The following is a 15,685-nucleotide window of genomic DNA, read 5'->3' on the forward strand; positions in this document are numbered from 1 at the left end:
AAAACCTACTGGGGCACAGCCACATGTAACAGAAGAACAATATTCATAGTAGTTGTTTAATCTCTGGGTGATGGCAATTGTAAAACAAGCAAGAGGTACTCTCCACATTTTATAGTTTCTCTGCTGCAGTATCAAATGTACTTCAGTTCGACTGAATGTATGTTCTTTGAAGTTTTGGCTGAATGGTTCAAGATTTAAGTTTATTACTGCCTATATTATCCAATATACTAAGAAGAAAGTGGCATCAAAATAAAACAGTTTTGGACCTCATTTATATTTATTAGTTTAGAATAAAAATTACATATCTGTATCATCAACCCCCCCCAAAAAACAAAACAAATTAAGCCTTTGTTGTCTTCTTCATGTAAGAATTTGGTCATTCCGGCCTTTTGTAGATTGTCTCCTGGTTGCCTTCTTTCTTGGCTGCATATCTGGCCACAGTGAACAGGTAGTCGCTCAATCTGAGTGAAAACGTTGGAAACGTTTAGCAGATGTGTGATGGATTAACCACGTTTGCATAATAGTTCTAAAGCACTGGACCGACCTGTTCAAAAACTTGGCAACATCTGGATCTGCCTCGCCTGACCGCACAATAGGAGCAACACTATGAAAAGAACACAGATCTGTCAAAACCAACCGTGCTGGAAAAACAAAGATAAAGGAAGGAGGTAATTTTACATCGTTCAAGGCAAGGAACGCTGCTTCTGACCTGCGCTCTGCTCTCCGACACACTGTCCGAGCTAAGTGCAAAGCCGCGCTGCTCTTCCCTCCAGACTGTGACATGCAAAGCACAAGCGTTAGTGCAACAGGAAAACCTGGACTCTCATAAGGGGTCGCTGTCATTCATATGCACAAATAGGCTTACAGGTAAAATGAAGTTGGTCAGTGGAGGGAGTTCTGCTGTAAATTCATCAATCCAAGTTTCCAGGTCTGTAATTGGCTGAGCAGTAAATTTAGTTCTCTCTTACAAAAAGAAACAGATAAAAATAAACCCAAGATATCCTCAAGCACACAAGGCAATATTTGACTGTAATTGTAGACTAGCCAGCTAGTGCATACTCATGTGACTTTCTCTTGCTGATGACCGAGGGGTGGCAATGTTGGAGCCCACGTCTTGTAAAATGCACTGTATCTGCAAGGAAAAAGCACACTGTCAGAAATCTTCTATCTGGCCAATGTAAAACCTCTGCAATGAAGGGGGTCAATAAATGCAACATGAAAATCAAACCTTATCCAGCTGATATATGAATGTGTGACCTTTATCCAGGCAAAACTCTCTGGCCAAGCTGTAACGTGCAGTTTAACATCGGTCACTCCAGGTGAAGCAGATTACACAACAACTGTGACATCTGAATAGTTAATTAGTTGTTAATTGTTTTTTTTACCCAATAACTGATGACAACTCATCTGTATTTCCTAAGGCTTCAAAAACATGATCTTCCTTTGGCCTCCTTTCTCCCGTAAATGTGCTGGAGAAACCTTTAAGGGGGCACAGCCAGAGTCAAGTCAACTTTAGTTCACATCTATTCACTGTTAAAGTGCTGTAACATGTCTTTGTCTCAATAAAACAACCTTTGTCTCCAGTTTTAGTGTATATTTTGGGTATCCTGTCGTCTCCCTCAGTGGCATAACTGTTGGGGGGAGAAGAAAGACAGTTAAAAAAGGGAATGACGTTAATAGTTGTTTTCAATATAAACTTCATACATACCAACAGAGCGTTAATGTATCCCTGTGTAGCAGCTACCTAGCCTACATTTAGCTGTTACATATGCAGTTACATGTATGACACTTTGACAATGAACACGGATGTACAACTACCTTCTTTCTAAACACAGTGTTTTCCTTGTCCGACACTCGCTTAGGAGCCTGCCCGTCCTTACAACACAGCGCAGGTGAGCAGGTTTGATGATAGACATGGCCATGTTTGATATTAGACGCTAGCAGCTAAAGGTGAAAAATATCGGGTAAAGTCTTTTGTCCCTCCGTGGGGTCCGTACTCAATGGGCGTTTCGTTTTCATCGCATGATTGGTCAACTCACCGAAAGGTGGGCGGGTACTTGACGCTGATTGGACAAAACAGTATATGTTCAACTTGCTGCGGCGCTGATTGGATACTGAAAGCTTAACCAATGTTCGTCACTCCTCCTGTGTGTCAGCTGTGTTTTTAACATGTTTTTATCACGCCGCGTGTTAGGCAGCCTGTCCCTCTACGTTGACCAAAAAATGCCTCGTTAAACTCTTTGTATCCTCCGAGTCTTCATGACAAGCGCGGAACCGTGGGGCCGCTTTGCTTGTAGTTGTTGCTGAGGATTAAGATTCGCTGAGGGTGGCTAAGCTAGCTAATAACTTAATAACACTGTCAGTGTCAACTCTGGAAACTGAGAAATGCAAGTCAAGGACTGCTTCGTGTCTGCTCCAGGGAAGGCGATCCTCCACGGAGAGCACGCAGTTGTGCACGGAAAGGTAACCTGAAAGATCATTCAACTGAATGTATGAGGCTTTAAAGTGGAGCTGGGTCAAGAGAAATCTTTTATGCATTCAGTTTTAAATGCAAGTTTTTCCATCTTCCAGAGGCAGTCATTACTTTGCATTCATTGAAGGACACTTCTGGTTGGGGTGATTTCCCCACTGTACTGTAAAAAACATTCAGTAGCCAGTAAGATATAGTGTTACTTGAAAAATTAATGTAAAATATACATACCTGTACACTAACTGGGCTACAACTTGAAGTCTTACCATTTAATCACCCTGTGCTCTCTGCTCCGTTACAGGTGGCTCTTGCTGTGAGTTTAAACCTGAGAACATATTTACGGTTGAAAGCCACCACGACTGGAAAAGTTTGCATCAACCTCCCAAATATTAACACATTCCTCTGCTGGGATCTGTCTGAACTGAAGCCGCTTGTCTCTTATTCCTGTGGTAAGGCATGATGCAGCACTGGGGACCATTAGCACCAACATACACTGTAATCTTTACTCTTGCATCTGTATCACATATCCCATAGTCCAGTTCATACAGGGACGATTCAGTGTTGGTACATTATGCATGTCGTGTCAACATATGTGACTTGTTGCCTATTGCAGCATTTCTCTCTATATACACTGGTCAAAATGTGTGTTTTGTGGTGTTATTTCAGTGATTTTGATGGTTGCCCTGTCTTGTTAACAGGCAAGAGTGAGGAGGTGAAACGTCTGGATGCTGAACTCGTGTGCAGGCTGCGTGAATTTGTCGGTGTAAACAATGGAGACTTGGATACTTGCAACATGGCCACCTTAGCCTTCCTCTATATCTACATCTCATTGTTTCGATCAGGGTGAGAAAGAACCACTGCTCTTCTCAGCATTTGTCCATTTTTATTATTGCAGCTAGTCGGCTCAAAGGTCCAGAGACCGGCCCCCGTGATTATCATCTGTTTGCAGACCTGCAGTTTCAGTCTGATCTAGGACGTGACAGCAGGGACACATGAGAAATACATTGGTAGACATGCCGATTTGTGTGGCACGTTCACCACCTGCAGGCAATGAGTGTTGGAGCCTCTTTTTATAGCTAATGTGAGTGTGTGTGTGTGTATTAAGGTTTAACATATTTAACTAACAGGTGGTACAAGTGTTAAACTATATAAAATCTCAAAGACACACTATCAAAAAATACAGTTTTTAAAAAAACTGCAGCTGTAACATTTAAAATGTCAGCAGCTGTTACTTTCGGTGCCTGTAGGTGGTGCACATCAAGTGTCTAAACTAGTCTGACAATGACAAAGCACTTCTATTTTGTGGAAAACTGAATTAAATCTGGCTTATTTAAGTTATTTATCATGTGTAGCATGGTGTACTGTACTGTGTCATGCTGGAGCTAACTTCCTTATGACATGTTAGCCTTGGCTCGGGGCAAATTCACATGCCTACACTGAAATACTGAGTGGTTCAGTTCTTGTCTCAACTAAATGCCGTAAATCTAAATGAAACGAGTTGAATGGAAGCTTGTTACATTAGTGCCTCTGCCTTACTGCTCTCATGAGGTAGAAAAGCAGAAGTCATTCCAGCTCTTTTGGAAATACTTTATCTGTAAAAACAGACTCGCTGTTGATGTAGACGTGTTCAGGGAGTTGAGGGCCATTTTCACTGCATCTGAAATATGTCCCTCTACCTTGAAATGAAGTTAGTAAAGAGAGGCAGACAGAAAGACCGGATGTTAGTTTTAGCAACTGCCGCAGCTGTGAACAGGGAAGATGCTCAGGAACATTAGCAGTGCAGGTTGTCGGGCGGTTTAATCGGCGTTGACACGGTGCTGCCGTGTCTGAGAGAGGTGATGGGTTCTGACAGGATGGCCACTAATGAGAGTCTGGCACTGGGCCACACTGCGGCCTTTAACAAGTCTGGATGTGTTTTTCCCTGGAGAGAAAAGCCGGACAATTAGTTTAGAGTATTCTCCTGTCTGCCCCAAAGCAGCTTCCCTGACAGACATCGACAGAAATGTCAAGCAAGTCTCTGTTGCATATAGGAGTGTATGCATTGCTATTTATACACTATAATTGAGCCAGTTAATGTGATTATAAACAAGGAGACATTATGTTTTTTTTGTTTTTGTTTTTTTTTATAAAAAATGCACAATAAGAGAGGAATTTTTTTTTTTTAACTCCAAATAGTAAGTCTCATAGGTTGTGTGTTTTTTCTAATTTTGGTACGGAGTTACTAATTCCTATGACCTGTGCAATAATCTTACCATCACAATCATCTGCAGTCACCTCTATGCAACTGTAATAAGTAAAAGATACAGTATTTAAGTGTTCATATGCAAAGAGAAGCTTAGTTTTTATGTGTCTTTTGTCAGCGAGCTGCCCAGCTTGACGGTATCTGTGTGGTCGGAGCTGCCGACCGGAGCAGGACTGGGGTCAAGTGCTGCCTACTCTGTGTGTTTGGCTGCAGCTCTGCTCTGTGCAAGTGGAACCATTCCCACTGCTCTCAAAGAGTGGGATCACACTGCCAGGTAACCGCACTATATTAAAGGATGGTTTATTTTATGAGCTGTGTGTTTAGATTTTGTTCACCACCGTCGGGCATAGACAAAATTATTCGGCCTGATGAGCTATAAAAGGGGTTGTTTGGTTTGAAGAGAGCATGAAAGACCCTAAATCTCAACATTATGCTTCTTAAACAGATGGTTTGGGTTCAGCACTATACCATGAATGTCCGTGTAATACGATCCAAAACAGTATCCTTCAATGCAATAAATAGATAAATAGTATCTTTGAGAGGTTTATGATGTTAGATTTTTGATGAACTTTTACAAAAACTATGTTTTTGCATGAGTGTTGAAGCTGAATAATTATGTCACACAAACCAACACAAAACAACCTACAGGGAAATGAGAGGAATAAAGAAAAGAGGGGGAAAAAAAACATTCTCAGAGATTAATCAAAATAATACACTTTCCCATTTCAGTCCTTTAATAGCCTGTAATTTTGAAATAATGCATATTAGTGATTTTAAATAATTGGAGCTCATTGTAAGTACATGGAGCTGCACACATGAATGCTCTTTTACCATGAACCACTGAGAGCAGAAAGTCCTGACCGCTTTAGTATGAAAACCCATCGCTTCTTGAGTTTTTATGTTAGATTGCATTTATGTTGGTATATCGTACCCCCTAGAATGACATTTTAGATACAGCCACACAGAAATTTGAAATATCTACTGAAGTATGAAATCTTCCTAAGACAAATCTGTCTGATGAAGAAACAGTTAGAGATGATCTACAAAGTTCTCCCTCAGCTTATGAATAATTGCAGGTGGTGTCAGGAGGAGCTGGAGCTGATCAATAGCTGGGCTTTCCAAGGGGAAATGATCATCCATGGCAATCCTTCAGGAGTAGACAACGCTGTAGGAACATGGGGTGAGGCCTGAAATTATCTGGCGTACGGTACCGTCCATATGGTGCCACTGTTTGTCTCTGTGGACACGGAGCACCCTGTAATGGAATCACCAGAGTATTGTACCACCACTGTTCATTATCATTTGATAATTATCTATTTGATGACTTACCTTTCCCTCTATGTAGGTGGCATGCTGAGATTCTTGGCCGGGAAGATCATACCACTGAGCAGGTATTGTCTCTTATTACTCACAGAAAACAAATGTCGTCCAGGCAATACAAACTTATACAGAATAGTGAACTCTGATTTGTCTCATTCACTTCCAGGGTGCCGTTATTAAGAATTCTCCTCACTAACACCAAAGTACCACGCAGCACCAAGGTTCTTGTTGCCAGGGTGAAGGACAAGATTAACAAGGTACTAAATGGTTTCTTCCTCCCCCGTGTGTTACTTGCAGACACTGTAATTAATATAATATGCGCCGCTTTTGCATGGCAGATACTCCAGAGCCTGGTGTTGAGTGCCTTCATAAAATATTGAAATTAAACTCTTAGCCAGCACCCCTGTGTGCTGTTGCCTTGGTGACACCAGCAGGTGTGCAGATTTCTGCCTCAGACATAGATAGGCCTGGGTGGTGTTGTGGCAGTGTTGTGATCAGGCTGGAGCACAACCAAAGTCAAACCTGTCATTTTACCATCTGCAGTTTTCAAACATGCGCACAAAGACACTTGTTGTCTCACACGATCTGCAGTAACGGCTTCGTGCAGAAACGCTGTCCACAAGTGACGTTGGTTCCTTTTGTTTTTGTTTTCCTCTCCTGTAGTTCCCTGCTATCATGACCCCAGTGCTGGACTCAGTTGATGGCATTTCCTGCACGTGTGAAAAAGTCCTCTCAGAGATGACCTGCGAGCCCATCACAGGAGAGCACTACAATATTCTAGAGGTACAAAATATCAGATTGCGTACCTCTAGTCTTCCATTATAAATGTATCAGTCAGATGTTACACAGATACGGTTGAATTCTTATTAAAATACACTACCATAGTTCTGTTGTAATATAAAATGTCTGAAACCACAGAGCCCATATTCACATCCATGTGACTAATTCTCTGTCAGTAGTAACAGGTGTTAACAACAGTTGTGTCATATCATTTGTAGGAGCTCATTGACATTAACCAGCACCACCTGAATGTGATGGGTGTGGGACACCCTGTCCTAGACACGCTGTGCCAGGTCACGTTGGCCAAAGGGCTCCACAGCAAGCTAACTGGTGCAGGTGGAGGAGGCTGTGGCATCACCCTTCTGAGACCAGGTACTGTAAGCCAGTTGTTCAACTGTGTATGTCACAACACTGTTCATTTAAAATGTTTTTGTAGTTAAGATTTTTTTGAAGCGGGATTGTATGAAGTACCTACCCATAGTCAGTCTATTATCTAAAATACAGTCAGCTTGCCCCCAGTTTTGAGAAGCAAGTCCCAGCACAGATGCTAAGCGATGTACTGCTGTGGACGGGGGCAGCAGAAAAATTTATTTTAGCCACCCAACAAAAAAATCAATATCAGACAAAAACAGTCCTTTTACCTTGCAGAACACTTGCATTCGCTGAGCTGCCGACACCTCATCCAGTGAAGTAATATGTTAGTTCTGATCCAAACTAACCATTTAAAACACCAAAGTCACACACTAACACAAGCAAACTAAACGATCAAGGCATCATTAGAGGAGCAGCTACTCTGGAATAAGGGCAGCGACCCAATTCGACACAGGTGTCAGATGGCCACAAGAGGCGAAGTGAGGGGTCAGAAATAGACACCCAGGCTTAGTGACTCAACAAACAAACAAATAAAAACAAAATACAAGAACATATTACAAGAATACAACCCACGCATCAAAATTCAAACACTACATGAAAGAATTAAAACTAAAACTATCATTAAGTGTTGAACCTTTTTACCAGTTATTAGATGTTTTAAGCTCTTAAAGTATTACATGGTGCGCACATCTTAAGTCACCTTTCAGAGAAGTAAGCCAATTTGAATGGTCAGTCTTGTGGAAAGATTTAAACAAATGATCTTTGACGAGAGGGTGACCTTCTGTAAGGGAATAGAGGTTTAAGTGATCTCCTGAAGCACAGCCTCAGCATACAGGATGTGCCAATGTTTCTGAGGTAGTTCCTAGTTTCTGCAGACCAGTGATTTAAGTCAATGACCAGTGGTTCATTTTGTTTCTCTGTCTTTTCATGGAGCAAACCTTCTCTTTCGCTTTTTTTTTGGCGCACTGAAAGGCAGCATCAGTCACCCTCTGTTTCTAAACTGCTCACACATATTTTATTTTGACATTAAGTCAGCAAAAGATGAGCAGTTTTTTAAGTAATCTTAAGAACTGGTATGAGTATGATCACTTGGTTTATGCTGGATAAAAGTTTGAATTGTTCTCCCCTAAAAATAATCTAACTTGGAACGCGCACTTGCTACCTTTTTTTGATAATTTATCTGCTGTTGTAATTAACTCTCCGGTTTCAATGACACGTATAATTGATTAATCTCTCTATTTGTCGAGGCTATGCTGCATCCTCCGTTGGATTTGTCTTATAATGAATTCAAAACGATGAGGGAAGTTTGATGAGCCAAACTGTCAGACTCCTGCTGACAATAAATGTTGCGTTTTCCACAATGCTCCCTTGCTCTTCCTCTCAGAAACAAGGCTTTGAGTGGCAGGAAATGATGAGAGGTCTTTGGTGTGCGGGTACTACCGCGCAGTTGGCTATAAGGAAACTTTCCATCAGCCACTCTTTAACAAAACAAACAAAGAACCTGCAAGTTCAGTTTCTGTTTATGCCTGCAGCCTGTAGCATGCTGAATTTTAATAAGTTAAAAATCCTCTAAATAGATTTCCAAATGCTCTCTATTTGTTTTCTTAGCAAGCATTTCTGTCCGTGTGAATTGCAGCACTATTGCAGCTCTGTCTGTCTCTCAGACGTGTGGAAGGGCCGCTCTGGCTGTAGAGACCTTATTTTCCTACATCTGTGAGATTACTGACTTAACTGACAAGGTTATGACAGCTGTCCCTTTTTTTTTTTTTTTTTTATGTCTCTGCATGACTGCCGTCCACCTTGATATGGCTTCTTTATTTTGTAGAATCCGACTCCTCCGTTATCCAGGCTACAGTGCAGGACTTGAGAGACTGCGGCTTTGACTGCTGGGAAACAAGTATTGGCGGGCCAGGCGTCCAGCAGCACTCTCCCCTCTCTGTTAAGGAGGAAGTTCTGGAGGCTTTAAACTATTACTGAGACTCACCTGTGGCTGAACAAGAGGACAGACGGGCTGTTGCTGTTGCTGTTGCTGTCGTCACCACACGACCTGAGACATGCTCAAATAACAGCGTGAGCCAAGTGGACCAAAGAGCGCTGGACAAAGCTCCTTAAAGTCCTATTGATTTTCATAACTGAAAAACACAATCCTAATCGGTTTGAAACTAACAACAAGGCAGCTGTGTTTTTGACAAATGACTGATTTTTATTTTGAACTGTGGGAAAATTAAGTGGATTTAATAATTTTGTGGAAGCATCCTCTTAAGTGTTTGCTTTTTCAACATACTCAAGCGTGCAATTATATGTGCTGAGCGCTTCGGCCACTAGATGGCATCAGAGTTGTACAAATGCTTTTTATGAAATAGGATTTGAGGTAAGAGGCTCTGACAAATTGTTTAATGTGTAAATGAAGCACTGGCAGAATTAATTTACAGTTTCATTAGTTTCATCCAAATGCATGAAGCGGTAGGGCCAAACTACCTTAATGGATAAAAGATGATCGTCAGACATTAATTGCTCACTCCCGGCATTGTAACATGCAAAGGTGTCGGATAAGAGCGGTCATCTGTCGAAATGATTTTTCAAAAATGAATTAAATAAGCAGAAAATGAAAATGGAGAAAAGGTTTGATGATTGATTGAATTGTTTTGTGGTTCTTTCACAAAACCCAGTGACTATTATTCAGATTGTTTTCTTTATTCTTCACAATTCTACAAAGAGGTTTATGAAAGTGATTTGTGTTTTAATATTTCTCTACATCATGAACAATGCTGGTGAGAATATGTCTGAGCACGGCATGGCCAGGAAATAGTAGCATCAAAAATATACTCTGAGGACTATTTGCATTTAATGTGACTCCGTGTTATTACAATGACAAATGTACAGTATGCTGCCTTTGATGCTGCAGCGCTCTTTTGTTGTACTCTACTTTTATCAGAAAGGTGCTTAAACGCAAAATGATGCTGAAACCAAAGGAAATTCTGTGATTTATTAATTGAATCCCTCAACGACTCATATAAAATATTTGCTAACAATGTTATTTCAGAGTACTGCACGCCATGCGCTGTTCATTTCTGCAGTTAAAGACCAACTGGCTGTGTTGTTTTGCTAACAGAGGATGGGGAGAGGGGGACAGCAGGAGTGTGTGGCCTCTCTGGAGCCTCTGGATTAGCGCCACTATAATGTGAATCAACAACAACCAGCGTCCTTCTGTGAGTCACACATTTGTGCTGACACATATGCACACACACACACACACACACACACCAGCTTTCCCAAATTCTTCTCCACCTAATTGCTCATCCTCCCTAAGCATTACAAAATATTCTGCGCATGCCGCAGATACAGAAGACTGATCTGTTTAGAATATCCCTGATTTGGGGAAAAGGTCATTGCGGGATTCGGTTGAGTCTGAATATCCATTTCATTTTCTGTTTTTTAAATGTCATGAAGATTGAGTAGTATGAATCTGGCAGTGTACGTGAATAAACAACATTTGTCACCCTCCCTCCTTTTCCGCCTGGCCCCTTCTGTCCTCTTGAATTGTGTCATCTTTATGTCAGGGCAGCCCCCCCGTCAGTGCGCCACACAGTTGCCCCTAACCCCTGCTGGAATTTAATTACCACTGCGCTTTTCAATTGAAATGGCATTGACGAGGGGGGACAAGAGGGAGACAACAGAGCCTGTTTCATTTGAAGCCCCTCTCTTTCTTTTCTGTCTCATTCTCTCTCACTCCTTTTACCCCTGCAAGGCACAGATGGTATTTTTTTTTATCAATGTCAGCGCCTGCTTCTTTCTGCTCTGATGAATAGAATCTAAAGAGGCCCTGAGATTATTTCAGATAACAGAGGGAGTGAAAAAAGGGGGTCAAGGATAGAGGGAGAATGTCAGAATCAGAGAGATTCGGTGAAAACCCTGTGCCATCCCAGCAGTGAGGAAGCAGACGTACAAATCATTTAACATTTAACGTTTAGGGAGTTTTGTCTGCATGGATCAATGTGGGAGAATCAAGGATGTATAATTCATTTTGTCCAAGCAGGAGGAATGAAATGTTAAATGTGAATTTGCTGAGTGGTCATGCTCAGTGTGGCACGTTCCCTCTGGTCTCTCAGTCGACTGGTGAAATGCTTGTCAGGAGCCATTACGTTTGAATACAGAATTAGACCTGACTGACAAGATATCATGCTGCTGTTGGCCACTGGTTTTACTAACAGGGATTCAGTGTATGACTTCCTACTGTGAGCATTTGCATTTACATACAGAGGCCTCTGGGTGACAATATGTCCGGGAAAGTTGCGTGTGCTTATTACAATTTATGTCATGATATTTGTGTCAAAAGGGGATGTGGGATTGGCCACAGCGGGGAAGATTTGTGCAACCATCCCCTCCCAACATTCATATCGGCACACTGACGGAGGCAACATCAACATCATGAGCTCTTCTCAGTCATGATGGGCTGTATGATCCTCCTGGGGGTGTTTGCCCTTTTGGTAAGTCGGAGGGTGGCGGACGGTGTTAGTAGCGGGGGTCCAATTAAGACAGCAGGGTACAAGGGTGCTGTCAAAGAACTTGCTGGATTTCGTTTTTCAGGGAGAAGACTGACTCGTTATTTTAGTCACAGCTCTTCATAATACATCTGTTTATCCAATGTAAAGGATAAACTGTCCTTGAAATATGCTGTTAGAATATAGGGTCATTATTTTATTTTTTTTAACCTGTTGTGTAGAATCCCCCCCCCCCGTTTTATTGAATTAATTTTTAGAAGCCTAAAGATGAAACATTATCCAGAAATGCATATATTCACAGGAAAACAAGACTACAGCTATGCTAGCTGCATAGCGAGGCTGCACCCAGGCATCGTCTTCGGAGCTAAATGTCAATGTGGTAAAATGCTCAAAATGACGGTGCTAACATGCTGATCCCCATCAGACTGTATGTCCACCTTGTCAGGCTAGCATGCTAACGGTTGCTAATTAGCACTAAACACAAAGGACAGCTGAGGCAGATGGGAATCATTCATTTAGGGTATTTGCTCATAAAGCGAAGTAAGAAGCACATGAATGTCTGTGCAATATTGTATGACACTCCATCTAATAGTTATGGTGACATTTCACTCACTAAAAATGTGAATCTGATGACGGCACTGGAAGAAAAGTCAGGGGATTCAGACCCGTCCTCTGGGGACCATGAATATTTGTGCTATAGATTTCACATACTTGAGTCTGGAAAAGTCTCAAAACAGTAACCTGATTTTGTGTGGCAGAATTTATTTATTTTTTTCTGCTTTCCTGTTCAGTTAATGATCTCATGACCTTTCATTTATTCTGCGACCCCCCCCGTGTGGCTCCCAGTCCTCAGAGTGGGAGCCTTTTCTTAACTTTCACCTTTTTAGACAAAACCTCTCAGCTGGGGTTTCCACCTGGGGGATCGGCTTGATCTGGAACTGGGCTTCATTCATGTTTATGTGATGGGCCCAAAGTGTATAGACCCGCTTGAGCTGTATTATTGTAAACATCTGAAACACATGACACAGAGCGACTCCCTGTCCACGTCCCATTTTCCATCATGGAATTGTATCATGTTATTGTATCGATCCTGTAATTGATTCTGTGAAGTCGAGGGCACCTACAACATACTCTGTCATTCCTCAGTGCCAGGAGTGCTCTTGTTTAATTGCAGGCTAAGGCCCTGTTTTTTCTTGTTGCCTTTGAAAAGCCTCATTGATTTTTATACCACCCTTCATTCTTGCTGTGCTCTGTTTTAAGAGCAAATCCCTTGTGTCGAAGTTGCCCAGAATGTAAAAGTATGAAATCTGTCAGCGCTTTTCACAAGGTTTCCAGGTGCAATACAGACACGTTAACACTGAAGTTTAAAAAAAAAAAAGCTTCTGTGGTTTTTTAAAATGTATGTTCACGCAGAAAATGGAAAAAGGGAGGCTGTGCTACATGCTGCTGGTCTCTGTCTCATATGAAACCAGCTGAATGTGAGGCTGCGTAGGAAACACCCTGATCAGACTGGGAAGGTCAAAGTTCATCGCTTAAGCTCTGCCTGATGATGGGAGAAAAAAAAGCCATATCCAGTATTATGGGATAAATAAGAAGTGTAGTAGTTTATTCCTTTTTTTTTTGTTTCCACAACAGTGTTAAATCAGTTTAATTCTGTTTTTTGCTTGTGTGATGTGTATGCATTCATGGCTCCTGTACAAGAAACACATTACACTTTGATAATACATTGCAGTTATTAATCTGAAGCCCGTAATCCAAACAGGGATTGCAAATTTTTTTTTTTCGTCAGGCTTTAAACTGCAGTTTAGAAACTGGCACAGAACTGTATTCAGTGCATTAGGGTCTATATAGAACAAAAATATCCTAAATGAAATTTGATTTGCATTAATTTGAGAAGCAGCTTATCTAACATTCATACATTGAACTTGCTTTGAATTAGAAATAGGTTTTCATCATTTCCCTGGGATAGCAGCCAATTTATTGGATTCAGTTTTTTTTTTTCCTCAGAGGCTCGGGGAGGAGGATGATCTCAAACTGTTATCACATGACACCACGTGATTGATGGACCATTAAAATGTCAGCCAGATGTACTTAAAACCACAGCTCTTAGGTTGATAAATCATGGCACAAATGGATACATAAAGCTGTTAGAAACAAATATTCCCATCTAGAGCTATCTGCAGTCAGATAGTAATGGATGTTCTATCTGTTTGTCTGTCTGTCTCTCTGTTTCTTTCTTCACATTTTCCCCCTCTCCCACTGCATCTCTCGACCACTGCAGTCATGTAATTACAATGGGACAGGTAGGAGTGTTCATATTTCATCTGCTGCATTCACGATAACATCTAATAATCCGAAAGCGTTGCAAAATTGGTATCTCGTTGCTCATGCATTATGAATGAGTCACTGATTGCTTTTTGCATAGATTAGCAATCATTTCACAGAAATCTTTCATATAAAAATGTGCCAGGAGGGTTCTATCTCTTTTTCTGAAGAGCTGAGGTGACACATCCCGCCGCTTTTTAAGATAAGACAGATCAGGTGATACCACTTTCCCCCCCTTGCCCCTCTGCTCCTTCTCTTGCTCTCCGACTTATTTCTCTATGCATATCATCATGGGGGGGATAAGTGTAATTTTCAGCCCACTTTGCAACTGATTGCTCACTTAGTGAATATATTCAGCATCTGCAGTGTTATTGTGTTTGGAGCCAAGTGGCTAAGTACCACCGAGATTCTCTGGCATCAAAGTAAACATTTGCAGACTCCAGAAGTGCATGGAGAGAGGCAAATCCTCTTCTTCAAAGCTCTAAGACTGTGCGCCCTACATATGGATTTCCGTGACCTCTGGTTGTCCTGACTTGTAGCCTCAGATTGGCATAGCACATAAGGGGCTCGTATGGTCTAGTGGTTAGGAAAATAGGCTGGTGACCAGGTCGCAGTGTAAAGTCCCCGGTGACGTTTACATACCACTTTTGTTTCCTGTCAGGCAAATACTGTTTCATAGATGCAATGATCTACAGCACATCATCCGATGAAATTTCAAGTCAAATGTATTAACTTCAAAAGAGTTTTACAAGCAGTGTGAGCAGAACCACTATGCCGCTCTGTTTCTGAGAGCGACATTTAGACGTAACATAAAACAGAAACTGAAAAGTTCTCATACGTAAAAAACCCTTAATAGCACTTATAATTAAAGCTTTTGTTCGTGTGGACGTGAATTTCAGCTGTGCTTTTGTGCTGATTGAATAGCGAAGGAGAAGTGTCAACAGTACAAGAGCGCATGAGGTGTGTGGATGTGTGGATGCCTGTGTTGCGTCTCCCATCGTAACCCCTGGCCTTTGCCCCCCTCCCCCAGATGGGCAGACTCTCAGCCAAGGCCCTGTGGAGGTTGGTGCCCTCTGCCTGACAGCCTGTCACTGTGCTATGGTGGTGATTTTTTTCTGCAGGAGATGGTGTCTGATTGGGAGCAGTGTGTGAATAGCCCTGTCACACTCGATAAGCCAGCAAGACGACCTGTGACGGGGACATATGGCATGTTTGACAGGGAGAGAGGGTGCGAATCGCACTGAATGATAAAATGGTGTTTTTCCCCCTTCGGCAATGTCATGCTTTCAGGCAAGCGTGTGGACCATCGCTCACTCAAGCGGCTGACTCCGGCCTCCTTGTGACATCTCCTTCAAGGTCCTGGGTTTCTCTGCCTCGTGTCTGGCCAACTCTGACACTGCAAGCCTATGCTGCTTACGGCTGCTCCGTTAACTTGTCGATGTGGGCAACATAATTGGATATCAGTTTAGTTTAGCGATGCAGACTGGGAAATTCATCTTAAGAGCCTGTTCGTCAGAGCTCCTCTTAAAGCTCTCTCACTGCAGCCCTTCATCCTGTCCCTTTTCAGCACGTCACACGCCTCACACTGTTGATTAATACACACACACAGTCTCATCAGACGACTCTAATTGATGGGTTCAGCCTCCTCGGGACCCTGATTTATTTAAAGGGCCA

At 42.0% G+C, this 15,685-nt stretch overlaps 2 protein-coding genes across 2 annotated transcripts; one reads left to right on the top strand and one right to left on the bottom strand.

The window, feature by feature from the left end:
• Positions 1–283: 283 nt before the first annotated feature.
• mmab (metabolism of cobalamin associated B) lies at positions 284–1,945 on the bottom strand. Its single transcript, XM_070834217.1, has 9 exons — positions 1,819–1,945; positions 1,573–1,631; positions 1,386–1,479; positions 1,229–1,286; positions 1,060–1,132; positions 866–963; positions 710–774; positions 545–604; positions 284–461 (listed from the first exon to the last, which is right to left on the bottom strand). The coding sequence occupies exons 1-9, from the start codon at positions 1,920–1,922 to the stop codon at positions 377–379; spliced, it is 696 nt and encodes a 231-aa protein (XP_070690318.1). The 5' UTR covers positions 1,923–1,945; the 3' UTR covers positions 284–376.
• Positions 1,946–2,169: 224 nt separating this feature from the next.
• mvk (mevalonate kinase) lies at positions 2,170–10,676 on the top strand. Its single transcript, XM_070833750.1, has 10 exons — positions 2,170–2,463; positions 2,772–2,919; positions 3,169–3,313; positions 4,831–4,986; positions 5,789–5,892; positions 6,058–6,103; positions 6,199–6,289; positions 6,696–6,815; positions 7,031–7,184; positions 9,010–10,676. Exons 1-10 carry the CDS (start codon positions 2,386–2,388, stop codon positions 9,159–9,161), a joined length of 1,194 nt encoding a protein of 397 aa, XP_070689851.1. The 5' UTR covers positions 2,170–2,385; the 3' UTR covers positions 9,162–10,676.
• Positions 10,677–15,685: the final 5,009 nt, after the last annotated feature.

Source organism: Pempheris klunzingeri, chromosome 7, assembly GCF_042242105.1.
Source record: "Pempheris klunzingeri isolate RE-2024b chromosome 7, fPemKlu1.hap1, whole genome shotgun sequence".
Taxonomy (NCBI): Eukaryota; Metazoa; Chordata; class Actinopteri; order Acropomatiformes; family Pempheridae; genus Pempheris; species Pempheris klunzingeri.

Bases quoted from the DNA above. Each gene is read 5' to 3' on its own strand.
- mvk (XM_070833750.1), top strand. From the start codon at position 2,386: ATGCAAGTCAAGGACTGCTTCGTGTCTGCTCCAGGGAAGGCGATCCTC. The intron at 3,314-4,830 runs GTGAGAAAGAAC...GTCTTTTGTCAG, and splicing joins ATCTCATTGTTTCGATCAGG to CGAGCTGCCCAGCTTGACGG. The intron at 6,104-6,198 runs GTATTGTCTCTT...ATTCACTTCCAG, and splicing joins AAGATCATACCACTGAGCAG to GGTGCCGTTATTAAGAATTC.
- mmab (XM_070834217.1), bottom strand. From the start codon at position 1,922: ATGGCCATGTCTATCATCAAACCTGCTCACCTGCGCTGTGTTGTAAGG. The intron at 1,632-1,818 runs GTAGTTGTACAT...TCCCCCCAACAG, and splicing joins ACACTGTGTTTAGAAAGAAG to TTATGCCACTGAGGGAGACG. The intron at 775-865 runs GTAAGCCTATTT...TGCATGTCACAG, and splicing joins TGACCAACTTCATTTTACCT to TCTGGAGGGAAGAGCAGCGC.